The sequence below is a fragment of the Neolamprologus multifasciatus genome, chromosome 11 (genome assembly GCF_963576455.1).
Source record: "Neolamprologus multifasciatus chromosome 11, fNeoMul1.2, whole genome shotgun sequence".
Classification (NCBI taxonomy): Eukaryota; Metazoa; Chordata; class Actinopteri; order Cichliformes; family Cichlidae; genus Neolamprologus; species Neolamprologus multifasciatus.
In genome coordinates this window covers 12,332,126-12,360,011 of record NC_140449.1, presented here as the reverse complement: position 1 = coordinate 12,360,011, position 27,886 = coordinate 12,332,126, and the positions used below count along the sequence as shown (strand labels likewise).

The window sequence follows — 27,886 nt, the reverse complement described above, 5'->3', positions numbered from 1 at the left end:
ATGGAAGATTCCTGCCTGAGTAAAAGGATCCAGATGTATCTACCTGAAATTAAAAGCTTGCAATAAAAAAAAAAAGTAATGTATTTTTTCGGTAGTTCTGCCTTGAGCACAATTAGAAACAAACACAATCTGACTTTGCTAACAACATACAGAGATGTACATCTCAGTCTTTGGATGAATACACCGAATAATTACTCAGATCTCAGTCTGGAAAATCGATCCCTCCATTTATCCATGCATCCATCCATTTTCTGCTTCTGCTGCTAGTTTCGAGTCTTACGAGGCGTAGTTTAAGCAGAGAAACCCAGATCTTCGTCTCTCCACCTGGGAACACTTTGAGGTTCCCAGGTCATCCAAGAGATGTTCTCCAGCATGTCCTGGTCTGCTCCAGTGCCTCCTGCTGACAGGACATGTCTGAAATTCTTCATCTCATTTCTTTGGTCAACACTCAGCGCTTATAACTACTGAACATAGCTCAACTGATAAATGGACAGCTTTGATTTTACACTTGGTCTCCCTTCACCATAACAGCCTGGCACAGTGTTGGTACTTGAGAAACTCAACAAGTACCAACACTTACTCAGTCTCAACTTGGATTGGTCACTCTGACTTGTCTTACTTTGCAAAAAACGAATAATCATCTTTTTCAGTAATTCTGTTGTTGATTTTAACTGTGACCACATGCTTGCTTGGTTATGTAGCATTTTCCAGCTTTCTGAATCCTTATTATGCTTCTTCTAAGGCCCTGTCAGGTATGGCTCTTGAGAAGACTAGACTTTCACAAGACACACTATATGACTTTTTTTTTTATAGGTAGGAGCATTTCTACAACCCACTCTTTCATTCGCATCCCTTTAACTGGAGGATCTGACTTCAAGTAGCTTTGGGAGAAATCATTAGCATTATCCCAGTCTGGACCAAGAGATTTCTATGTTGATTAAAGGTATAGAAAAGGAGTTTTTATGTTGGTGTTAGTTTAGTCGTATAGTGTTTTTCCGTAACGCTGGGATGAAGCTCATGTGCCAAGTTGAGATGGTGTCTCACTGAATTGTAAAACTGCCAAGGAAATGTGCATCTTCATGGGTTGTTTGTTTTGTTTTTTTTGTTTTGTTTTTTTTTTTTTGGGGGGGGGGGGGGTTGTTTTTTTTAAAGGAAAGGAACATTTTTGCTTCCTGTTTGACTGAAATCTCATGAAACTCACGATTGAAACTCACCACACCACAGTGGGTCTGAATGGTTTCGCTAATAGTTCTTTACATAATTGTTAGCTAAAACATATGTTTGAATTTTAGCAATGATGTACCGTTGGCTTCATTTGATCAAGTGGAGTTCAGAGCACTACTTCAGTTCATGCAATACTTAATTTTCTTTACAAAAAACCCCCAAAACTTTAATTAAATTAAATTATTTGCATGGTCATATTTATTTATTTATTTTCAAGTTTTGGCAAAATTGGCAGAGATACCCAGCCAATCAAATTTGGCACAAAGCTGTGAGATGAGAAGTAGTATCTTCAAATTTCCTTTTGTTGACATAAAGGTGAAGAAAATTGTATGATTTGACCATTTGGAGGCGCTGCAACAAGCTTCCCCATAACATGCTTCCATCCAGGCTATTGATCGGATCAAGTTGCCTCAGTGACAGTGGCCTATTGAACCTCTTGCCCCCTCCTCAGTGCTTGCAGCTATATTTAATATGTACCGGTATGTTTTTCCTTTTTTTGTGACATATTGGTTTTCCCACCTAATTGGTCCTTTCCCACATCTCTATTACTTGTGCATAAATTTTTTCTCCTGTCAGCTATTTTGTCCAAGTCAGCTTATAAGCCTTTGTTCCTCGATGTTTACCTGTTTGTCTACAAGCCTGTGTTTCTCTTTGGGGTGTTAGATGTGTAGTGTGCAAGGTCAGTAGACAATGTCTGCGTTGCTGCCATGGGGGCTTATTCAAAACCAGGTGCACTGGCTTCTAAAGGATTTTAAATGGAAAGAGAAACCACATGAAACGTGAAAAAGTGTGCTTAAACATGCAAAAGATTTCAACTCAAGAAAGTGATTTAGTTTTTCTGATCTGCTTGTCTTTGTACTTCAGACTCAGCAGACAGGTGCAAACATGTTTGGATATAAATCTAATCCACTGATCAACATTTAAAGACAGGGTTTTATTGTTCAGTATCAGCCCAGCCTTTGAAGTCTTTCATTTGAATTTTTTGTTCTTTTTATTTTGCCAGGGGTTCAAAGCACATAAATCTTTCTGTGGAAAAAGGGAGATTTTTTTTTTTTAAATTTAAACTACTTGCCATAAAGCCAGTTAGTCATATTGATTTCTGATGAAACCGATTGTTTCTATTTTTGGTAATTCTGAGTTTAAACCTTACAAACTTAAATTCATATGCTTTGCTTTCCTGTTGCTTGTGTTAGATCTGGCCAATGCACTCCTGCAAAGCTGAATTAATCATCGTAACATTTTGTTTCTTATATTTTTACAGTTATTATACTGCTATTGTACTATAGACCAAAGGAAAACCTTTGGTCTAGCTTTGTAAGTTTTACCCGAGATCATGACTCTATTTTCCCTATAAACTCTGTAACCTCTTCTAAGGTCAGAATCAATCGTATTTTAATCTGTCAATGATTTGGAATTTGTGAAATGTTTTATTCATTTTTGTGCATTTTTACTTTTGGGGGGACAGGACAGTACAGTAGACAAGAAAGGTGGAGAGAAAGTAGGGGGAATGACACACAGGAAATAGCCTGGGGCAGACTTGAACCTGGGCCTCAGCAGGTGAGCTATATGCCCTCTGGCATGTGGTTCACCTGTTCAACCAGTAAGCTACACTTTTTAATTTAACAATAACTAACAATAACTTAAACAATAGCTGATAATGCTTGAAATATAATTAATATTAGTACATGTTTTGGAATTCAAAGCCCTGTATCTCTGATTTAGTCCAACACAGCAGAAGAGGATACCAAAATATACCAAACACATCCCTGGTGTCTGTAAACTAGAACAAGCAAAGAGCATTGTCTTGTCTTGTCAGCTGAGGTCATGAAGTGAAATTGCAGTGCTGTCATTCCAATTACCAGTAAAATGACTCTGGCAGTTGCAACTTGATTCTGAATTTTAATAGCTCATAGAATTATTGATAGAATGAGGCTTAGTATACCACATTTTCCCAACCTAATTATTTCATCAGTTCCTTAACTCAGAACCAAGAAGTTGACATTTTTCTTTTTGAGTGAAATACTATGGCACACACTAAATTGTAACATATGCCTTTAGTAGTCTACCTATAATTGCATCTATGGTCTCATGTGTTAGAGCATGGTTAATAGTTGATCCCCAGCCCCTCCAGATGCCAAACTGTTGTTGGGCAAGATGTCAAGATGGGGGTAAATCTATCTTGAGTGCTGCTGTGTGTCCAATGGGGATGCAAGTCATAGTTTGTTACTGACAGAATATATCTGAGGTTACGTTTACAAATACGGATTAGCTTTACCTCTCTCTCACCTTACTGTGCTGATCATTTATAAGTGTTACAATATTTGGCACCGCAAAATGCCTTAAGGGATTTTTTTCCCATTATTTTGTTTTTGTTTTAGGAGGCGTGATGCAAAAGTGATTTTAAATGGAGGGTGACGCCTCCTCTAGATCTTGAAACTAAGTGGTGATGGGATGGTGATAAGTGGTGATATAGTTCCAGATTTTAGAATACATTAGGCTCGGCCATAGGTATAGCTCTGGTATATAGTTCTTACTCTACATTTGAAAAACAAATCCCTAGTATATCTTTTATTGTCTCACAAGTGGCAGTAGTAGCCCTGATCCATTTGGCAACAGAGTAGCATTACGGAGGGTGGATTACCTTGAAGAGTGCACAGTAAATTAACCCCCCACCAATATGCTGCCTGATCTTTGTGGAAGTCACAATTACAAAAGCAGTGTGATTACTCATTTAACATACAAAGCACTGTACTCCTCATGTCTTCACTGAACACATTGAGCTATTACTAACAGTACAGGCCTGAAAGGGGAAAATTAACTTTAGTCGGTGGTAGAACCTCCTGTAGGAGCAACAACTTCAATCAGACACTTCCTGTAGATATTTCCACAACAATGAGGAGACTCTTGGGGCCATTCCCATTACGGCCTGTCTTAGCTGAACAACCTTCATGTGCAGAGGATGTCAGTCGGTTAAAATCAGGGTACTGACTTTAGGTTAATGTCTAGTTGCATCATTTTGTTCTCACAATGCTCCATCCACCCTGGTTCACAGTTGGGATGATATTTTGGTGATGGTGTGCGTCTCCTTTTTTCTTCTTCTCCATACATGATGTTATACATTTTTGTCTCAGAGTATCAGCCTAGAGGTGTTTGGAAAAAAATGGAAAGCAGTGATTTGACAAACACTGGTTACTTTTGTGACTTTTTCTTATTTAAAACAATTTATTTATTTATTTATTTTTTGTTATAGGAGTTGGTGATATAGTCTTCTGATCTCATTTACCTAATTGAAACACCCAACTCTAAATAGCTTCTGGAGAAATTGTTTACAGAGCGGTTCATATTCCAGCCTGACCATCTTATGACTTCATATGTTCAAAGACATGACAAGTAAAAGTATGTTTCTTTAGTTCAGTCTTGTTAATGCTTGTTAACCCCTCAAGCTCTTTTCTGAACTGAACAGTTTCCATCATATTACAGGCCTCTTTATAGAACAAAATGAGCAAAAATATTTTTATTGGTCACATACCCAGATTATTGGAAGAACAATTGTAAAAATGTTACTTACTAATTTATTTGAGCTTACCTTTCTGGGAATGTAAAGTCTAACTAGAGCTATAAGGATAATATAATGAGAGTACTTATACTGGGAGACATTATAGTGCGAATGACTTACTCTTTTCTCTGTCTGCTGTATTTCTCTCTGCATCATAATGATGGAATTTCTTGCATTAGCAACTTGTTTCTCACCACATATAAGGATATCTCTCTCACTCTATCTCTCTCACTCTTTGTCTTTAACACCCCTCCTCTTCTCTGTGTAGTTCTTGGCAGGGCTACAGTCTATTAAACACACAGACAGTGGGTGCTCCCCCGTGGGCTCATTAGTGAGCTGGCCCGCACGGCCTGGGGAATGCTGGAACAGACCATTCTATCGGTTCCCGGAGGGGTGCCAGAGGATTCATTATGCCGTTGTTCAACATAGTCTCTTGGTGGTGAATAGTGCAATGTGATGTTCTATATTGGATTAATAGGTCATCTATTTAAGATATTAGTCTTGATTTTGTTTCCATATACTTGTTGTATGTCGTATGTGATGTATGACATGAAATAACCAAGGCTTGCAGCCTGATCACAGATGCTTTCTTCAATGTCACAGGTAAATGTGTCCACGAGAGAACAAACTTTTTAACACCTAAAATTACATTTTGCCATTTTGTAATGAACATAAGCCAAATGATTTATCTTTTTTTTTCAAGAGAGGTTAATACAAAATGTTGTTATTGTATTTTGGGACCAAAGGATATTCTTTGACACAGTCAGAGCACATTATGTAAAAACTTCAACTTAGGTCTAATGTGAACATCCTTTCAAACTGACATGATATGAGTTCAGTTGTTTTTGAGGGAAAAAATATTTTTTGTATCAAGTATCACTGTTATTGTTTCGACTTTGTCTTAAGTATCGCATTCTTTATACCTACTTTATAAACAAAAGTGTTGACTTTGTGAACTGTACAACAACTTTTAAGTATAAACTGATGTGTTTTTCAGAATTAACATAATACATTTCCAGAGTGAAATAAATGTTTCAGCTGTTCATATGAGACTTTACCACAAAATATTATTAGCTGTTTTTGTATGAATAGGCTCTATCGTATCCCACATCTAGGGAGATTGCGTGTAAATGATGTAACACAGTGAAACACAATAATAACTTGACAGAGGCAATCACTTCTGTTCTACTTCCTGGCTTTCTCCACAATGACATTCCTGGAAAACTAATTTCCCCAGCCACAGACATTTCATTAGCCCATTGTCTGAACACTGACAACTATTCTCTACTGAAGCAAAGGTGTGTGGGCACATACAGTATACACATCGAATATGCACACAAACATGTTAATACACAAGTTCACTCATACATATGCACAACTTCTGTCTCCGTTTTGTACTGAGATGTCACTGAGAGCTAATCTAATTGTCAGTTTGTGATTTTATTACTTTTTTTGTACATCATGGCCACATTTTTCAGTAATCGGGTTTTAGGTGTTGAATTTAACAATCAACCAGAAAATGCTGAACCCTTATCATTATAATATACTCTGCTATTAAGATGCACACCAGTATGAAAGCTTAGCTTTACACATATGTGACCTTCACCAGTTGATTGTGCTGGCACACAAATTGCTTCTAGCACAGGCAGTAGTAAAACAACAACCTTTTCTGTCTGTATTGTCTCTGTTTATGTTTCTAAGTGTTTCTGCTTGGTATTCTTTGTCTTTGCTGAAGGACAACTGTTGAGGTTTTTGTCACTAGCCTGTTATTATAAGTGTAGTTGGTAGTGTAGTCAGTGCCACCTTAATTTGATCATTTTACTATATGCTACATACTTAAATTATACATTACCTCGTGTAGTCCCAGTGCAGTTAGCTGATCTCTATGTCAAAGTTGATATACATGATTTAGAAATACATTTATGTTTGTCTTTCAGGATGACACTACAGTTCATCATATGGCAGCAAAAGCAATAGAGAACATATCAACAGTGCTGTCTGGTCCCTCCCATCACCTGGTCACCACAGAGATAGGCTCCGCCCTGTGGTACCTGTTCACTCACTCCACTGTGGAGGCTGTCAGAGTCACTGCTATTTCTGTAAGCTCACATATATAAAGATATATCATAGATGTACAGCTAACTTTGTAAGAGCTATAAAGATATAGTAAAAAAAAATGTGATTAATACAAGTTGACTTTGAATAATTGAAGCTGATTTCACAAACTTATTTGCATCAGCTGTATATATTACACAAAGTTAAAGCAGCCAAATGTGCTTGACTGTTTGAATTTCTTGTATTGCTGTTATAGTCTGCTAAAAAAATGATTAATTCTGATGCGATTCTCCTAGTGAACCACAAGTAATGAATATCAACTACTTTATTATGATGTGTCACAAACCACATACTTTCTGAAACTATACCAACTTTCTCTACCCACTTTATTATGATGGACTGTGTATTAATTCAGGCCATGTGAAGCATTTGATATCCCACATCACCCACTGTCAGGCTTTGAACTATATTAATGTTTTTCTTAATGGCACAGTCATTTGTTATTCCATAATATGTATCACTGGACACTTGTTCCTTCACTAATGGCAAGGAATTTCAGTGCTATGTTACAGAGGAGCGTACATTATCTCTGTGTGTGTGTGTCTTTTTCTGTTTTTCCAGTCTCTTTCTAGGCTAACCCGGGTGGTCCCAGCAATCTTCCTATCAGTAATTGACACCTGTGGTCCAGCAGCCATCTTGGAGGGCATAGGGGGTGCTGGAGCCCGGGTCCAGCAGCACCTGCTCACTGCTGTGGCCGCTGCCTTGCTCACCTCATGCACTCAAACACACCGTGTCACACAGAACAGGGTATGTGTATCACTTGTGTAACACATCCGGCTACACGTACAAACCACAGCATTAGGTACACCGGTTAACGGCTTCTTAACACAAATATTTAATTTGATAGTCACATGGCAACATGTCTGTACAGTTAGGCATGTAAACCTATAAAAATATGATCAGCACAGTGGCTGGCACTGTTGCCTCACACCAAGAAGGTCCTGGGTTCATCTCCACCATCTGGCTGGGGCCTTTCTGTGTGGAATTTTCATGATTTCCCTGGGTGAATGATTTGCAAATCTCATGAAGTTATATTTTATTGAGAATAAAACAAATAAGACTTATTAACTGTTTAATCTGAGAACACACCACACCACAGAACAGTTTGCCTCAGTCCACTTTAAATGAGCTTTGGCTTACAGAAGGTGGTGGATCATGTTCACTGCTTCTTTGCATGACAGAGCTTTAACCTGCACTTGTTGATGACACAGTGAACTGTGGTTCTGGAAGTGTTCCTGAGACCATGCAGTTATTTCCGTGAGAGAGAACTGTGTTGGGCATGAAGAGCACCATCCAATATTGATTTTCAGCCTTGTCTCTTAGACATAGAGATTTTTTCCAATTCTCAGAAGCCTTTGATGATATTATGTACTGGAGTTGATGAGCTAATCACAATATTTGGAATTGTACAACTTGTGGAACATTTTCAGAATAATTTTCCACAATTTGTAGATCCAGTGTTTTGAGTAGAGTAAAGTAGGAATTTGGCGTAAACAATGTGAAAGAATGTTTTTTGGTGTAATGGTGTAGAGCGTATTTTCTTGGCTCACTATATAAACTCTATATAAATCAATGCCACAAACAATGAAAGCATTTCTGAATGTAAGAATGTGTCTAACCTATTATTAGTGAGGTGTACCTAATAAAGTACAAATGTATTCAACAAAAAAAGTGTGTCTCAGAAACCTAGACACAAACAACCATTGTGGTAAAATTGCTAGAGCATTATTTGACAGATGATTTGGTGGTAACATCACTACAAGGAAAGGGTTGATTTTTAGTTCATGTGAGGAATGTCTCTAATTAGGGAGTTTTACACAGTGGCTGAGGGATACAAACACTCCTGGATAACTACACAACAACACCAAGAACAAACGAAACTGGCCTTCTCAGATTCCTAACGTCTTCACACTGTTTTTACCACTCTCTTTCTCTCGTCCACACAATTCATGAACTGATGCTGAACTGTTCATGAACTAATTTGTCAGGAATTGCTTATTTAATTTTTCATAAGACAGTCCATCAAGTGTGTATGTGATGTGCTAATCTTGGTAAGGCAGAGGAGCTGAAATTGATTTGAAGGTTTTAACTTGAAGTCTAGCATTGGTAATTGACTCTGAACTGAATTTATTTGCATTGAGTATTTCCAATTTAACACCAGAATACAAACTTAGTACTTCAACTCTGCTCTAATTATACAATGATATGCATTCACCCTCCAATCCCCTCCCCCCCACACTTTCCCTTGGCACAAGGACAGACAGACCAAGAGTTTGTTTATACAGAACTCTGTTAGTGTGTGTGTGTGTGTATGTGTACATGCATGTGAGTGAGTGACTGTGTGTGTGTGTACACTCAAGCAGAAGCGTTAATTTGTTGAGTGTGTCAGTATCTAGGCTAATTGGCTGAATGAACATGCTGTAGCCTTCTACTTCAGCAAAGCATTATGGGTAGTGGGGTGGGACTTATCAGCAAGGCACACACTACTGGGCTTTTGAAATTAATTAACTTAGTGTGTAACTCCATAAACACACATGTATACACATGCTTTCTCATTGCTGAGACACACACACATTCAGTGGTGCTGGTGACTATGATAATGGTAATGAAGGGTGGTCAGTCAAAATGTTTTCCAACCAGTTACTGCTGCTGAGTGAATAGTTGTTGTAGCTGTAGGCATGCGAGTTTGTGTATGTGTGTCTAGTCTGGGCTGATTAATTTTTAGCTTGTTATACGTACATTTTCGGGGGAAAAAAATTAAGAAATGAACATGTTATTAGTTTGGATATTTTTCTCTTTTCTGTTGATTTCTGTTTCTTGTGATAAGGTGATATTAGGACAGCAAAGTCCTCTTTTCTCTTTAAACTTTAAATTTACCAGAGTACTTATTATGTTACCAAATTAACATTTTCAATTAAATATTTGTTCTTAGCAATATTAAAATCTGTAAACTTTTTTGACTATATATGATTTTGTCTTAATTACAAAGCTTAGTTTTGTTTTGGTTTGAGGGGTTTTTGGCAGCAGCAGAATAATTAGCAGTTGCAAACCACCAAAAACACCAGTCAACTTGAAGTATTGGTTTTACAGTGAGTCTGTTTGTGTGTGGCAGAATGTGGTCCTTTTGACATCTTCTGTAGTAACACAGTACTTTGTCTGCTGTTAATTTGTCTGTGTGTGTGTAGCTTCAGAATGAGCATTAATTGAAGTAAAAAAAACAGACAATAATTGTTGTGTTCAGCTCTTTTTTGTTTCTTTACATCTTACAGAGCATCTGATCTTTTTTGGAAACCTGGTTGCAAATCATAAAATAGTAGATGTGTCCAGGACCACATTTTCCCTTAATCCTACACAAACACACAACACTAGCTATGTTGCCAGAGGATGTAATCTGTTTGAGGAATAATTTGAATTTCCTTGCTTTTAGGATTTGGTTTTGAAAGTGCTGCGTTGTCTAGAGAGTCCGTCTACGATAACAAGAGCCAAAGCATTACTACTGCTTCTTCTGCTCATACAAGACAACAGACACACACTGCTTTACTGCTGTCAAAACAGGTAAATAAACATACAGTACACATCCACATGCCAACAGTGCACACACGTACCAACAATATGTACTTGTGTAAAAACAGGTAATCATAATATACATATTGTTTTATCTGACCATGGGAGCAACAGCTACAAAGTATGATGTGTGTGGTTGAATCTCACGAGTCAGGTCTTTATAAACAGCTCTATGAGCCACATTGCTAGATGAAACAATTAGAAAGTAATGTGTGTGACCTTCCCAGTAGTAGCTTTGAAAAAGACGTTAACTAGATGCAATCATGGTGCAATTTTGAATAATAATTCAATTTTGTCAATTAAAGAATCACTGCTTTTAATGAATTGTATTGCAACACACTAATAACACATTAATCTTGTTTCGGGTAGTGAGATTGCTTTCTTAACTTACCACATTTCACTGTGCACCCTGCAACTGTCTAACTGTACTGAGATTCAGACCAGTGAAACTCATACTTAACTCCTCTCAGTCTGTCAGACCACTGGCTAATTAGTTTCTCTGGAATGTAGTTGCCAGTGTTCACACATAGGCTGAGCTGTCAGAGAACAAACAAGTAGCATTTGTGAAATCCATTTCAGGGTGGGATTGCCCTTTAATTATTTAGCTGTAGCTTTCAGTATGAGAGTGTGTTCTCATACCGAGCCTCACCACAGCTAAAACGAAATTCCCTTTTCAGTATACTTTGTGGGTTGGCAAATACAAGATTGTGTTTTGGTTTTGCAATTTAATAATGTTACCTTGGAAAAAAACTATTGTATGTACAACAGTTAGTTTAACACCTATTTAAATAGATAGACTATGTATTACTCCAGCCAAGTTGGTTCCAATGTTATAACAGCTGGCTGACTGCACAGGAAGCAAAATGGTACAGAATTTTGTTTCAGTTTTAGAGCATTTCATGTTTTCTAGGCAATAAACTTAATTCAAGGTCCACAAAAAACTTTCTTTTCTTTTTTTTTTGCATCTTCAAGAGACTTCAGACCACATAATAAGTTTCAGGCTCACTGACAGACGTGATAGACCCCTCCTAAATATATTGCCCTTCACCAGCAGATCATATCATGAATACATTTACATCATACATTTTGCCTAAAAAGAAAAGATGGATTCAGTGTGGTGGGCCAGAGGTTTGTTTCACAAAAATGCCTAACCAGTCATTGTTAACTCCCCTGGTGTTGTCTTCATTTTACCTTTCTCCTCCACTCCACCTCTCTCCAGATGTGCTGAAACTGCCAGCAAAATGCAGTATAAACTATCATAAGCACATTAAGTGCACATAAATCAGGCAAGTTTGCTAATATCTTCTGTTTTTCCTCCTTTGGTTGCTATAGAGGGAAAAACTGCATGTAATACTTAACTGTTACTCAACTCATTAAACTCATGGAAACTTTAAGTCAACAAATCTTACCATTCATGCATGTATTCATGTATCCGTTCATTCATCTGTGTAAGATTTCCTTTATGTAGCACAGAAACTGTGGGATTTAGATTACAAATGTATTTACCCTGCACCTCAAATGTATGATGCTTTATGCTATTGGAACTGTAAATTGATTATTAACTGATCTTCTTGTGTTTAACAACACACTGTGCAATGCTATGAATGCGAATAGCTCATTTAATTAGATGCATGGTCATTATATATATGGTTGCTAGAAAAACATTTTGGAAGGATTTAGAATTATTAAGATATCTATACTGAATAATCATGCAGTGTGGTCTGCCCTATAATTTAGTACATTCCAGTGCAATCTGCCTAGACTAAAAACCCACAACCAGTTGTACTTAATATCCTCCTCAATTAAGTGTATTGAATAATCTCCATGTAAGCTGGAAAGAACCCTTGGTACTTTAGAAAAAATGTGTGTTTAGTAAAATTAAATGTATTTGTTCATTAGTGAAAGCAACTAATTTCAAATATTTCCTCTAGGTGCTTTTGAGTTTTCCACAACAATTGGTTTGAAATATTTCTGGGTTGTATAGATTGCACAGCCCATTTTAGGTTATGCCACAACAGGCTATGATGCCCATGTGGCCATTAATGATTAATTTTCTTTTCCCATTAAGGTATGGATTTCCTTTTTATGCTCTGTGGTCTTTTACTTGTTGCTTCACCTAACCCCTCCTAACCAGTACATGATGGATTGCTGCCCTGCCCTGCTCCTGTAAACGTTTTGGTACAATTTTCAGCATATTGTTCCCTCAGTGATTGCAAAGTGCCCAGGCCAATCCACAATGCTCCCTCCATCATGCTTCACAGCTCTAGTTTTTCTCTGCAGTGTTGTTCTTCCTCTGATCTAATAATGAAAAACAGATGAGGCTTGTTTGTCATATTGTAGACTCAGGAACACTCAGATTTTTAGTAGTGCTTTTGCATCCTCTTTCAGCTTTGTACATCTGTATAGTTCTTCTGAGGTCCTGTAAAAATTGCCCACACCAACCATTTGTTATTGAAAAGAGTAGACTTTGCAAGGTAATCATATGTATGCCTATTTATATGGAGGAGCACCTCTTTGCTTCCTATTTCATCAATTTATTCAAACATCTGAAATCTGTGTTTGTCTGTGGTTTTGATTTGACTGAAGGTCGGACCGTATTTTGTGAGTAATAAATGCAGAAAAAATAAGCATATTATTAAATATTTGATGTAGTTTTGTTATTTTACCCTGTTACACAAATAAAGCTGAAAATAGTGTGTTATACTACACTCATATATACATCAATGATTTGGTTTTTGATCCAAACTTTGGCTATAATTGACATAGTTTGTGCAAGAAAAGATGAGCCGGATGTGAGGAATAAAAGTTTTGGAATTGGATCTGGTATAGTGTGAGGAAATCCTGGAAAGCAAAACATAAAATTTCCCTCAGGGTGGAAAATAAAGCAGCATTTCCTTCTAAAATGTTGCTTTAAATATGTTGTTTTCAATTTTTAAATTGGCAGTGGCATGAATCTCTTTCAATGCATTTAATTTTTTAGTTGCTTTTAGGCCCAAATGTTCCAGCACATTGGATTCTGCTATATTAATTGCCTTAACACCGTAGCAACTGAAGTATAAACATCTATATACTTGAGGATCTAGTTGGTGTCCTCTGGAAATAATCAGTAACAGAAAGTGTAAATGAAGAACCATGATTACTTAGGATTGTTTCTGTTTGACCATTCACTCTGAGATAAACACAGGGCCAGAACATCAATTGCAACCCTGAACACAGCTTACAATGACTGTTAAGGAAGTTAATGTGATTTTTACCTCTTGCTTTCTCTTCATGTTTTTCCTCTGCCTGTTTCTTTTCTCTCCCTTCGAGTGTCCCCACACACACACACACACACACTTACACTCTTTATTTCTTTCCTCACACTTGCTCTCCCTCTCTTAGCTGAGTTAGAGCTGTCAGAGTTGACCTGTCTGTCTCTCTCCCACTGAGCACTCTGCATGATTCAACCGTATACAGAGACACACATCTTTTCCCCAGTCCTATTCTTTCCCAGGCACGTTGTGTTTAATTAGCTCCTCAGTAGCATGGAAATTGCTTCTGTTTTTGTTTTGTTTTTTTGGTCTCTGAGATAAAATTGCATGGGTCTTATTGAGAAAGTGTCAAGATTGTCATTGAGAGTGGAAAGTGATGGCTTTCAGCAGTGGAGAGGCATATGTACACAAAGCTGGGTCAGTAGTTTGTGTGTGTGCTTTGTGAGTCTCCCACAGCGACTAACATGAGGTGGCAGGTTTGTGTCTCTTTATGAAGCAATCTGGAAAATGGCTGCAAGAAAAGGTTGCAAGTTGGTTGATCCACTACTTTGATCCAGCCGAAATACCTCAAAAACTACTTTACAGTAGGTCCAAATCCTCTCATGGGATGCAAGATGAAAATATGCTTAGGCTGTGTTCCTGATTTTATTTTAGTTTCTCAGTCACAAACCTTCATGATTGCATCAGTTATAGCCCCTGAGCCCCTTCTTGTTTGCAGTGGTGATGGACAGGTTGTCAGATGAGATCAGGCAGGAGTCTCCATGGACTATGATGTCTACAGATGGCATTGTAATCTGTAGTGAGAGTAGGGAGCAGCTGGAAGAGAGCCTGGAGAGGTGGAGGTATGGTCTGGAGAAAAAAGAAATGAAAGTCAGTAGAAACAAAACAGAATACGTGTGTGTGAATGAGAGTGAGACAGATGGAAAGGTAAAATTGCAAGAAATGGAGATGGCAAAGGTAGACGATTTTAAATACCCGTGTTCAACCACCCAAAGGACAATGCACAAGAGAGGTGAAGAAGAGAGTGCAGGGAGGGTGTAGTGGGTGGAGACGATTGTCAGTGGTCATTTGTGAAAGACAGAGACCAGCAAGAGTGAAAGGGAAGGTTTACAAGGTGGTAGTGAGACCTGCTATCATGTTTGGAGATAGTGGTACTGGTAAAAAGACAGGAGGCAGAGTTGAAGATGCTAACAATTTTATTGGGAGTGACCACAATGGACAAAGTCAAAAATTAGTTTATCTGAGGGACAGCTCAGGTGGAGCACTTAGAAAACAAAAAAAAAGTATGTTAAGTATGAGTTTCACTGGTCTGAAAAAAAGTTAGAGTCGAGGATGACATGAGGATGGGTGTAGTAAAGGAGGATGTGCAGATGGTTGGTGCGACACTGGAAGATGGTAGGAATAGGGTGAGATGGAGGTAGATGGATACACCCTGATGACCCCGAAAGGGTGCAGCCAATAGAAGAAATCGTCAAAGACCTTCATGGAACAGAATTTTTTTTTTCCAAAGATTTATTTATTGCTTTTCCAAAAGTATTTTAAACAAGGAAGACAGAGAAAAATAAAATTAAATAAAATAAAGGAGAAAATGAATACAAATTGAGTGTGTAATAATAATAATGCATGCTCATCATGTATAGACAGTGTGCGTAAACACACAGATACAGATATATGCACTCACCCATGGAGATATACCCATATATTGTTTAAAAAAAACACCACACAAAAACAAGGGAACAGACAGTGCTCAAAGACCAGGTACAACACAGTGAGACATTAGGTTTAAGTTTGTTACTCCAGGGTTTTTGGCGGGAGTTTAGTCCAAGGATTTCAAGTTAGTTAGAAAGTCATCCGACAAAACGGCTGCAGCAATCTTCCGTTTCAGTCCATCTAATTTCACATCTCCATCTCCTGCCCTTCCATTGAACAGTCCAGCATATGCAAGCTCCCCAGGTTCTCTTCAAAAATCACAGCAACACATCTCCCGTACAAGTTAAATGGATACAGTCATATCTGTTCACTGTCGGTCATCTCCTCACATTCCAAAAACGACAAAACATTTCCCCACATATTTTTAAAGGAAGCATGTTTACCCTTAATCACAGACGTATGTTTTTCTAAATAAGGGATTTCGACAATGTCAAAAGTTCTCAAGTGTGGTCTAGTAATGGATCTCCATGATTTGGCTATGCTATATTTTGCCTGTAACAGGCAGTCGATTGTAGTTTTTTGGTGAACTTTGCTCAGCTGGCTGTCAGTGGGGAAAATCCCTAAGATACATAATTTAGGACACGGATTCAGCTTAACACTTGTAATACGCGCAATGACATCTAAAACTTCTTTCCAAAACTTTTGGATTTCTGAACATTCCCATAGACAATGCATCAGTGTGCCTTTATCCCCACATTTAACACATATGTCTGGAGTTTTAGGGTCAAATTTGTTTAACAATGTTGGGGTGACATATGTTCTCATTAGCCATTTATACTGGGTTCGTTTAAATTGGGTGTTTATAGATTGTGTTTGGGCTTTCAAGCAGGCCTTTTGCCATTCCTCTGTGGTAATTCTACACTTTAAGTCTTGACACCATGCAAGTCTGTGTTTTTTTCTGAGGACGTTTGAGAGCCGTCTCTGAGGTTGCTATAAAAGCAGGATATTAAGCCCTTCTTCAGCTGATGGTTTATTGCTATGTCCTCTAATGAGGTAAGAGTGGGCAGTGTTAGGGATTTTTGAGTGTTTGAAATAAAGCTTCTGATTTGAAGAAATGTTTAGTTGGAATGCCAAATTTCCGTGTCAAGTCATTAAAGCACATTAGGGTGTCCTTGTCAAATAGGTCTGCAACTTTGCACAAGCCTCTGGCAGCCCACACTTTAAAACCCAAATCTTTCCAACTGGGTTCAAAGGTCTTATTACCCCAGATAGGCGAGAACTGGGATAGTGCTGGTGTCTCATTTTTAAACTTAAGTGCATCGAACCAGACACGAATGGTAATTTTAACAAACGGATTCAATGTATCTTTCATCAAATCTTTATATTTTGCTGACTACAGGCAAGTAGTAAGCAGTAAGGGGGTGCTTGTCCTTTCTAAATTTACCCAGGATGAGGTTGATGTTGAAATCCAGCATGAGGCTGTAGAGAGTTGGGCAGCCCAGTAGTACCATTTGAGGTTTGGAATACCCAGACCTCCCTTATCATACGGAAGATACATTAACAATAGGCGTAGTTCGGCTCGTCTGTTATTCCAAATGAATGGAGTGAATATTGTTTTTGCCTTAGTGAAGAAGTCATCTTGAGGGCTGAGAAGAATGGCTTGGAAGAGATAAAGAAATTTTGAGAGAGTGTTCATCTTAAGAATGTTTATGCGTCCAATCAGAGAGATTGGCAGCATAGACCATCTATTGATTGATTCAACAACAGAGTTGATTGTTGGAACGTAGTTTGCGTGTACCAAATCCTCTATTTTAGGACTGATTTTTATACCTAGATTGGTAAGACTGTCTCTGGCAACTTAAAACATTGTTTGAATGAGTGGTTTAATTCTTTCAGAATGTTTAAAGAAGAGGATGGCCGATTTGGATTATTTAATTTTATAATCCAAGATGTTGCCGAAAGAGTTAATTGTTTTGAGTAGCTGAGCTCTTTAATTTGGACAGCATTAAAATAATGTCATCTGTGAACAATCCAATTTTGGACTCAATATTGTTTGTTCTGATGATGAGATATTTTGGTTGCTCCTTATGGCAATAGCCAATGGTTCAATTGCTAGTACGAAGACAAGAGGCAAAAGGGGGCAGCCTTGGCGTGTACCTCTACCTAGATTGAAGGGTTTAGATATAATGTTGTTGGTTGTAACTGAGGCTATAGCTGTATTTTATAATATTTTGACCCAAGTCATAAAGTAACTGCCAAAGCCAAACTGAGAGAGTACTTTATATATGTTCGACCCTGTCAAAGGCTTTTTCTGCATCTGGAACAGGATCTTAACATGACATTAACATAATATAATACTTACTGCATGAAATCTGTGTATTTTTTATCATTTTGGTTTATTTCTTCTTTACTGTGCATCACCAGTCCTAGTTCTCCATTATAATTGTTAAATGTGAGACTTAAAAATGCTATTAACACTTTGTTCTTATTAATGGTTTAGTTTTGTACAACAAGAATAACTCTGCGCAGATGAAATAATATATAGATTTTTTTAATGACATTACATCATGACAATGACATTGACAGTAAGAAAAATTCAGTTAAAACAAAATTAGAATAATGATATAAAAATGGGATTGCAAAAATGGGATCTGCTTCTTTCAGAGATTTAACTTTGGTCATACCAACCAGGCTAAAATTTATATAAAATTTATATAAATAATTAAACTTAATAAGTAATCTGAAGGTCTTTCTCAGTTGCCAGGCTCAAGGTTGCAATGCTTTGCACTAAACAAAAATAATGTAACAATAAATGAAGTAAATAATCTCAAGAAATGCACTGGACAACAGGTTAACAGTTAAGTATTTCTTGTTCTATATAGTTGTAAACCATGGATGATCATCTTTTATGGAACAACGTGAGAAAAAAAATGCAGAATTTGTAATCCACCGGTCCCCTGCATCATTGCCATTCTAAAGCTTCGAACCCCTCTGAATTTCTCCATTTATTTTCTGTGTGTGTGTGTGTGCGTGCGTGCGTGAGATGATATACATAAGCATGTACTTATGTGCTGGTAATGAATATGAGTTAGTGGTGGTAACCTTCTCTCCCTGCTCAGAATTTGTAAAGAGAAAATTATTGATTACTGTTGAGTACATACACTCTGATGAGAATAAATATGTTCTTAAATTGTGTGTGTCATGGACTTCTTGCCCCCTTATTTTGTACCCTATCAAAATTTTACTGCTGTGCATTGATTATCATGTTCTTATTAATGGGTCTGTCTCACTTAATCATGCTGCAGAACAACTAACAATGTATGGAGCAGACGAAAGACTGGTAACCATTAAACACACTTGATGTATCTGCAATGTTACATAGAGGGCTGAAAATATTTCTTTCTGTCTAGACTTGTGATATACCTGGAGAGAGACCTCCGCAAAGCCACTCCTCTCAGAGAGAACCCCAGCCAATCAGGATACTTGTCTCAGTGTCTCGATTTACTGATTGCATATCTGAGCAGCACCGCACCAGTGATTATGGGTACACACACAAATACACACACTACTGTATGATTATCCATCTGCCATTTGTGTTTTCACCTCCATGTGTACAGAAATTTGTAAATCAGTTCATTTGACATGTTGATTTTTTTGATTTCCCTTACCATTACTACATCTGAGAGTTTTTTTTAAAATCTACAATCATCATCTACATCTACAAAATTCATTGTCAGGTTACTATGGAAACTTGATTTGTTTCTGGTTCTTGTGCTAGAAGAAAAAATGTGATACTTAAGAAAAATAGACGCATATATTTGTAGGGTTTAAGACGCCAGAGAAATTTACCAGTATATAATATATTATAGTATATGATATATAATATATCTTAATAAAGAGAGATGATAGCCACCTTCTTAAATTCCTTCTCATCTGTTTGCGACTCCTTGCCTTGTCTCCTTTCTTTAGAGGATGTTCTGTGTGCCCTCAGAGGTGTGATTGGGAGAAGACACCCAACTACTGCTCAAAGTAAACAACTCAAACAAACTTTGCCTACTTTGTCCATAGTGCTGGACCTTGTTTCATCCCAGGTAAATGGAGCAAAATTACTTCTCCACAGTGTTTGGTTTTAAAACCTTTAGCAGTTTCTCACATAGATTTTCTCATAAATGACAAACAGCAGTTCTTATTTTTGAACACAGAGTTTTCATTTATTTAGTACATGGCACTAAAAGAAAAGTCAGGAGGCTTTCCAAAATAGTCACATTAAATACGATTAAAACGAGGCAGACCTAAATCATCACCTCCCTTCCTGCTTGTTTTGTAACACTCTCAGTTGTCACCTGATCACATTATCTTGACTTACCTTTGTAAAATGTGTCTGTCTCCTCACAGGTCTTTAGATCTCACATTGTAGCAGGACAGTTTCTGGCTCAAATTGGGTTGCTGTTGGTAAGTGTTTGGTAACCAGTCATAAATTGACACATTATCTGTCTCCACATGCTAAAGGCAAATAATAAAATTAACAGATAGGACTAGGATATTTGTCATTTCAAATGTTAAAGTGAAGTTTTTAGTTGATCACATTTTGTTACTTTAACAAGGAGACATGTTGATTATATTTTTTTTTTTCAATTATAGAATAAATAAAATTAACCTAAATTATTTTAAAGCAGCAGTGTAGTTACAGTTTTACAAATTGCAGAGACTGGTGGTGCCTTTCTCTCTTACTGTCAGTACTGAAATTCTTAAAACATGTCTGACATTCACACAACTAACTTTTTATAAGGAAAACTTTGAATGTTTGACAGTTTCAAAGCAAAACTCACATCAAGTTTTTAAATATCTCTTGACAGAACTTCATTGCCTCAGTAGAGTCCAATGAAACAAATCTGGCTAGTGCTATGGGTGAGTATCTTTACAGTTATGAATACTTTATCACTGGATATCAACCCCTGCCATATCTGCAGTAGTATTCCCTTTTCACATGATTAGTCTGTGATACTGTGATTCTACAGAGCTTCATGTACTGCATTGTTTGTTAAAGTTGCACAGTGTGTTTGCTTAACTTGCCAGGTTAAATGAAGGATAAAAGAATAAATAACGTAGTTAAAATGATTATTATAAATTCGAGCTTATCTTACAAGTCAATATTGAATTGTATTGACATGGAGACGGTAAGGAGAGAGACAGATACAGCACTTGAAGACAGCTATGACACTGAATTACAAATGCCTGCCAACAAGGCAAGCTGCGGTGTGGGCTCAGCCACTCTTCAAGCACCTGAATCAAGGGCTGTGATAAAGCGCTGTGCTCAAAGGCCATGTTATCAGCAAATCACAAACAGAATATATGCCTATCCTTAAAAGGTATTCAGTTACGGGTCAGTTTTTATTGAGAACATGAGTATTTGTATTATTATGTTTGATTCTTCTTTAGGTACAGCAATATGTGAAGATTTAATTAGAACATCTCTGTCCATCGTGGAAGTACTGAGCCAGCACCATGCACTCATCAGTCCATATCATAGTGATGTAAGTATCTGTGGAAGAAAATATGCAACTCTATATCCCATTAAATGAATGGTTGAGTGTGCATTTGTTGTAGGTTTTCGACTGGCTACCTGTCTGACTGACTGGCTGTCTGCTGATAGTTTAGTACACCAATATAGGACAGGTATCTTGTGATATTCAACAAATGTCAGTACATTTCCTCTGATGGGACGTTGGAGACAACCTGTCATCATCCTGTTATTCTGTATTTCTGCAACTGTCAGATTTTCAGCATCAATTTTCCCCTTCTCTCATTTAGAAAAAAACGTAATATGCAAGTTGCTTTGCTAGGATAGAATGAATTTCTGTAGACTTTGTCAATAATATGAATTGGACTGTGGTATTGTTTACTGTGTGTCTTCCAGTCTACTAAACCTGTCTATTAGTGATCATAGGACAGAGGACTATTAGGAGAGACACTAATCAACTATTGAACCGACAGACCTCCTCTGTGTGTGTGTGTGTGTGTGTGTGTGTGTGTGTGTGTGTGTGTGCGTGTGTGTGTGTGTGTGTGTGTGTGTGTGAAAGAGAGAGAGAGACGTTGATGGGATGGGACAATGAGATTGTGTTTAATGACTATTGACGTATGGAAGTGGAAAACAGCAGCAGGAAGCTAACACGATGGAGAGAGAGAAAAAAAGAAAAGACTTGAGGAACTGGGGATAGGAGCAAAAAGCAAGGCTGTGGATACTGATAGTCAATAACACAGGAAGACACTTTAATTACCCACAGCCAACTCAGATTAGCTTTAATTGTCCTCTGGACAAGGACACGCTCATTTTTGACTTTGTTTACGTTTCTAATTTCTTGTCACAGTTTGAAGCTAGTTTGCAGTTAGTTTTGCCTCCACAACTGCTCTTTTGTTAAAACAGATTTTATGTGATGTGGAAAATGACATTTTAAATTGCTGTGCAGACCTTTAAAAAACTGTTTGAAAATACTTTGTCAATGGGAATGATGTTTTGCCTTGAATGTGCATTTGAAAGATCACTTCATTACTTTTTGGGTTTGTTAGAGTGTTTAAAAATTAATAGAAAAATACTAAAAGACTGCAACATAATTTTAAAATACATTTTAAATAGCCACACAACACACAGCTGTACAGTACACAGCAGTTAGTAGCAATCAGGTACAATTGTTGTTGAAACCAGCTGTTGTTTTATAACAAGGTAAGTTCTTAAAAAAGTTAACTCAACACTGATTCTTTTTAGTCATGTTCAAATGCAAATTAGACACTTTAATTACTTTGGATATTTATATTATACAACAAATTATTCTTTAGTTACTGTTGGAGTGATGAGATTTCTTTTCTGCACCACTTAAAAAGCAGCTAGGAGAAAGACAGGAAAACGGACAAATGTGAACAAGAAAGGCTTTCATAAATACGAGGAACGCACTGCCCATAGTTACAGAGTTCAGAGAGAATGCACCCAGATCTGCACGTCTCAACACACACACACACACACACACACACACACACACACACACACACACACACACACACAGAGCTCCATGCAGTCTTTTGATGGTTGTGATAGTAATACACCAACCATTAAGTGGTGGACAACATCCTTTGTAGTTTTTTTTCTTGTGGCTTTCAATGTAATGACCTCACACATCCTCACTCAGCATTAGTGGTGTTTCTATGGTAATATTAGTAATCATGCAAATTCATGCAATACAGATTCATACCTAAATAAGAGCTTTGACAGTTGTGAAAATACGCGTGCGTGTCTGTGTGTTTGTTTGTTTGATCAAAGAAACCATTCAGCAGTGCATTTCCATAGTAATTTGATCCTCTGTGACAGTGGTCTGTGGTTGATGCTCGCAGAATTAATATAGTACAGCGTCTCCTGTTCATTTTTATCTAAAAATATAGACTCTGCTTTTAGAAATGTTATACAGAATATTAACTCTATAGCTGTTTAGAGGACACTATGATTATGTTTATAAATACCCTCATTTGCCTCAAATTACAATATATAGGACATTACTGAACTAATATTTACACCTTGTTCTTAAAAGCCGTCAGCACAGGAGTGGATTTTTATTTCACTTCAGTGTTTTAACCTGAGTTGTCTCACATCCATGACATCATTTGTAGCTGAACTTGTGAAACACTAGATTATAACAGCTTTTTCTAGCTTGTTACAGGTTTAATACTAAAACCAACTTGCTTCTTTGGTGACCAGGATCAAATACAGTATCATATAACATTTTTTGTTTGTTTGTTAATGTCTCTTGAAGGTCGTGGATGCCATCCTGCCTCCTCTGACAACAATGGCTTTCAGCAAAAATGGTATGAATGGTGGGGTCAGTTTTTTGAGGAAAGAGAGTGTGAAGGAGAGAAGATGAGGGAAGAATTGTTAATGTCAGAGTGAGAGAAAAAGAAATGGCAAATGGGGAAAGAGGCAGAGTGGGTTCAGAAGCCTGATGGCTGGGGACCTTTAGTTCCTGTCACAGGCAGTGATTTTCTTCTTGTTTCCTGTTTGTTAGGGTTCTAATAATTCTCCAAAGAGATGAGATCACGAAGAAAAAGTTCACTACTTACCTAAACAATCTGAAAATATTACAGCATTTAACAAACTAGCATACTGCCAGCTCCCTTGCGATACAGGTAGATAAAACTGCAATACAGCATTGCTTATGTTTGTACCACAACTGAGCGAAATGCCAAAAAGTAATCTTTAAAAAAATATAGGTATCTGCATTTATTAATTACCATATCACCAATACAATAATAACAGCTTCTTTTGGGTTTTGGAACCTGATTGAGTCATTACAGTTTTGACTTTATGGGTCAGTATGCAAAAGAGCCAGCTGTCAGGGTAAAAGGTTTTTTGTTAGCCATTATAATGGTGCTACTTGTTGTCTTGTTGAAGCTCAAAATATTTCGTCCCCATGTGGGTCTTTTGTTGTTTTTCCAAGCTTGTTGGTATTCTTATATATATTACATATGTGTTCTGTCTAATGTTTCTTATAGTGTTGTGTGAAAAACAACAACAACTGACTCAAAGGCTTGTAGAACCACCTTTAGCAGCACTAACTTGCAGCAATCATTTTCTGTATGACTTTTTCATTCTCTGCCATTCTTATGGAGGAATAAGGTTGAGGTCTGGACTTTGACTGAGCCACTTCAACTCTTTTTCAGCCACTGTTGTATATTTGCTGCTGTGCTTGAGATCGTTGTCCTGTTGCATGACCTAGTTTCAGCCAAACTTCATCTATCAGACACACGGCCTTCCATTTGACTTAATAATTTGGTATGATAAAATACTTTAGTATAAGGAGGAGTTTGTGGTTGACCCAATGATTGCAGGGTGCCAAAGTCCTATTGCTGCAAAACTGAGGCCTGTAGAGTCAGAGATTTAGGTCTTAGATTTTTCCTTAGACTGTTCATTCTTTAATCCTTAATCTAAAGTTTTGTGACATCCTAAAGTTTCAAATGCCATTCAGCAAATTCATTCAGAATTGTTTATGCATATTATTGTCACCTCAGAACCCATTGTCCCCTTTCATTTATGGAAGTAAATCATGTGACATATACTTGTCCAACTAACACTAACTACCCCGACCCCCAACACACACTAATCTAATCTAATTGACATAATACTTTCCCTAGCTGCTTACCCTAACCATCAAAAATGAACCCTTAGCCTACACCTAACCATAACATAATTGTAACCCTGATACTAAAAACCACATTTTGAGTTTCAAAAATGCCTTCAAACTTGTGGAGACTTGGATTTTGTCCCAATAAGGGCTGTTGGTCTCCACAAGTATAGTAAACTTGCAATTATTGGTCCGCACAAAGATATGTAAACATGGTACACACACACACACACACACACACACACACACACACACAGTATTCTAAACACTTAGTCCTAATAATACTCTCTCTTCCTGTCTTTGTGTGGTGCAGTGGAGTGGTCTGTGTTTGTTTTGAGGGTGTTGTCTGAACTCAGTCTAATCCTGCTGGTCCAAGATGGTGTTGATACTGAGGTAAAAGAGGAAAGGACAGAGGAAAATAAAGAGAGAAATGAGAAGGAAGGAAAGGCGGCAGAGAAAAGAGGGGATGGACTCTCGTGTATCACTGAATCTCTCCTTTCAAGGTTGGTCTGGTTTATTCTAAGTGCAGCTTCAGTGTTTCTAGATTCCTTCTGTGTTTGCTGTCTCTATAGGAACAGATACTTTCCCCTTGGATGACATTTTTAAAATCACTACAGCTTAACCAAAATAATGACAGACTGCCAGTTTAAATGATAGATATAATAATATGTAATATACAATACTAAAGTAATGTCTACCCACTCTTTTGTGCTAAGGTGTTTATGTTCACATTAAAGCAAAATTTCCCTTGACTATTTTACAACCAAGACAATAAGTCTGACCTAATCCTTACCCGACACAAGTAATTTACATAAACATAATATTATAACCAAAAGAGCTTCATTAGTGATGGTGCCAGGTTAAAGACAGCTCAGTTGCAACAGATGATTTCAGAGTTGATCTTTAAAAAGTCTGAGACTGAAGTATAGAAGTCTAACAATAAAGAATTGTTGTAATAGGGTTTTTTTGAAGATGTATATCAGTTTTAAATGATATGGTGTGGATTTGTTGATATCAAACCTCTTTATAATATGTTGTAGTTTGTAAAATGCTTCTACAAATACAGATAACTGGCAAGTGACTGTTCAATCTATGAAAAGGGGACAATGCATTTTACACAAGTCAAAGAATAGCTACACAGTACAAAAAATATGCTTGTATGATAGCCTCACAGGTTACCGCTTGTTCACTTTTATTTCTACCAATATTTCTCCTCCTTCCTTCCTTTCAGTCCTTTCTTCCTCCCAGTTTCTCCCCTAGCTGCTTCTCTCTACGTTCTTTTCTCTGCTTCTCCTATTATAAGTCTAGTTCTCCCCTCCCCCTCTTCTTCACCCCTCTCTCCAGATCTGTTCTAGTTTACTCTCTCTTACTAATGATCAGAACACTGCATTAATTATTAACACTTCGAAAGCCAAATGTTGTACTCAGACATGTTTATGTCTAGGTACGAGACTCTTCTACGAGCACCGGAGCCTATACCCCTCCATGCACTCAAACTGTTGGTATCAATGACTGAACACAACAGTCAGACCTGCAGGTAATGTGAACACATCAGCCACACACACAATTAATCACAGACAAGAAAGACTGTTGAAGCATTGTGACCTTGCTAATATGAACTTTACTTGTAATCTTTATTAGGATAATGTTGTTTATGGGTAATATAGTAAAGAAAGTATTACAAAATACTCCTAGCATCCATTAAAATCCATTATCTGCTTCTCTATTTTTTTTTCCAAGACGTAGAATAGGTAGCACGCAAGTATTTTGCAGTCCTAGCAGGTTCAGATACAAATATACACGGGCGCATTTTAGGCACTCTGTAATGTTTTAATGCCAAGGCCATTCATTCCCAATTCAGCACTGTGAATCATTCACACACTGCGCACACACACACACACACACACACACACACACACACACACACACACACAGATGAATGTTCACTGTCTTAAACACACACAAACACACTCCTCCGTATTATAAGCAGTAATTTATTTGCCAACTCCAGAACACAGATATACACAAATGATTATTTGCTTGTTGTAGGTGATGCACATTCAGAGCTAATAGCAACAAAACCTTCACAGCTCCAGCACTGCTGGTGATCTGCATTCAATGACACCCTTTGAGCACCCTTAAAGGCAGCATTTTCTACATTAGTAATCAGTTTAGTGGCAGGCATAAGGTGCTGTATCAGCTGAGATGTGTAAAGACTTGACATGTTGTGCTGATATACCTTGGCACACTAGCTAGTCCAGAGAAGCTTTGCTTAAAAATGCGACACACGTTCTTTAAATATACGACACTAAGACAAAATTATTGCTCGCGTTGAAGTGAGATTCACTACTGCATAATGTGGAAGTAATTCACTATGCAGGAATTTAAAAAACATTGCTCAGAAAAGCAGTCATCTGACACCCAAATAAAAAGTGGTAATGATGTATTGCTGTTGCACAGGAAATTTGCTGATTTCTTGTCTAGCCATGAGATGACTCACTTGTGTGTGCATGTTGTGTGTGTGTGTGTGTGTGTGTGTGCATGCATGCGTGCGTGCGTGCGTAAACACATGTGTGTGCACGATGATGTATGTGTGTTTGATAGATGTGCTTTGACAGCAGCTGTCAGTAAGTCTTGATTCTCTGGTCATCTGTCTTCTCTTCTCAGCTGTTGGCAGGGATAGAAAGTGTGGGTGAAAAGAGAGGAGGCAGAAAGATTGAGGAAGGGAAGTGGATAAAGGTGCCATGAAAAGGATAGGAGGAGGAACTAGGAAAGAGAATCTTGGGAGAAAAGAAAATGTTGATGAGGCCAGAATGGTTGAGAATAAAGGAGAAGTGTTAATTGGTTAGAAAGTATAATTAGATGTGTGTCACCTGGCTCAGAAGATAACTGGAGGAAAGAGCAGGGGAAAACTGTAAAACGATGTGCAGTTTACACTATGAGATACACATTTCAGCTCAGGAACACTATGTTGTAAACTGTAGTTGTTACTTCAACAATACTCTCAGTATTTTTAGATTTAGTTGACTCTGTCTAAGGCATGCTCTATTTTAGCTCTAGAAATGCAGTCATTCATATTGGTGGAACACAAATTGGACATGGACATGTACCTGGTCAAATGCTGCAGTTGATCCAGAGATTTACATTTAATCCTTCATCTTTAATCACTAAGTTTTAATTTGGAACAATGATTAAGCCTCTGTTTTGTGGTTTCCTCATTTCCATCCCAGCTTCTTTCCACATTTTATCTTCTCCAGCAATAATAGTTCAACAAATCTCTAATCACTGCCAGTCACCTTCCATCTCTATCCATCCCATCCTCCTCTACTCCTAGAGTTTAAAGTTCGTCCTCACAGCTGAGT

At 37.5% G+C, this 27,886-nt stretch overlaps 1 protein-coding gene across 1 annotated transcript in view; it reads left to right on the top strand.

The window, feature by feature from the left end:
• Positions 1–27,886, top strand: part of ulk4 (unc-51 like kinase 4) — an 83,011-nt gene that overhangs the window by 24,655 nt on the left and 30,470 nt on the right. Inside the window, exons 19-29 of the mRNA XM_085176488.1 lie at positions 6,718–6,879; positions 7,457–7,642; positions 10,323–10,450; positions 18,771–18,904; positions 19,330–19,451; positions 19,756–19,812; positions 20,217–20,268; positions 20,800–20,894; positions 23,160–23,211; positions 24,838–25,027; positions 25,969–26,061. Of these exons, the coding sequence (XP_085032614.1) occupies positions 6,718–6,879; positions 7,457–7,642; positions 10,323–10,450; positions 18,771–18,904; positions 19,330–19,451; positions 19,756–19,812; positions 20,217–20,268; positions 20,800–20,894; positions 23,160–23,211; positions 24,838–25,027; positions 25,969–26,061 (1,271 nt within the window). The remainder of the gene's footprint in view (positions 1–6,717; positions 6,880–7,456; positions 7,643–10,322; positions 10,451–18,770; positions 18,905–19,329; positions 19,452–19,755; positions 19,813–20,216; positions 20,269–20,799; positions 20,895–23,159; positions 23,212–24,837; positions 25,028–25,968; positions 26,062–27,886) is intronic.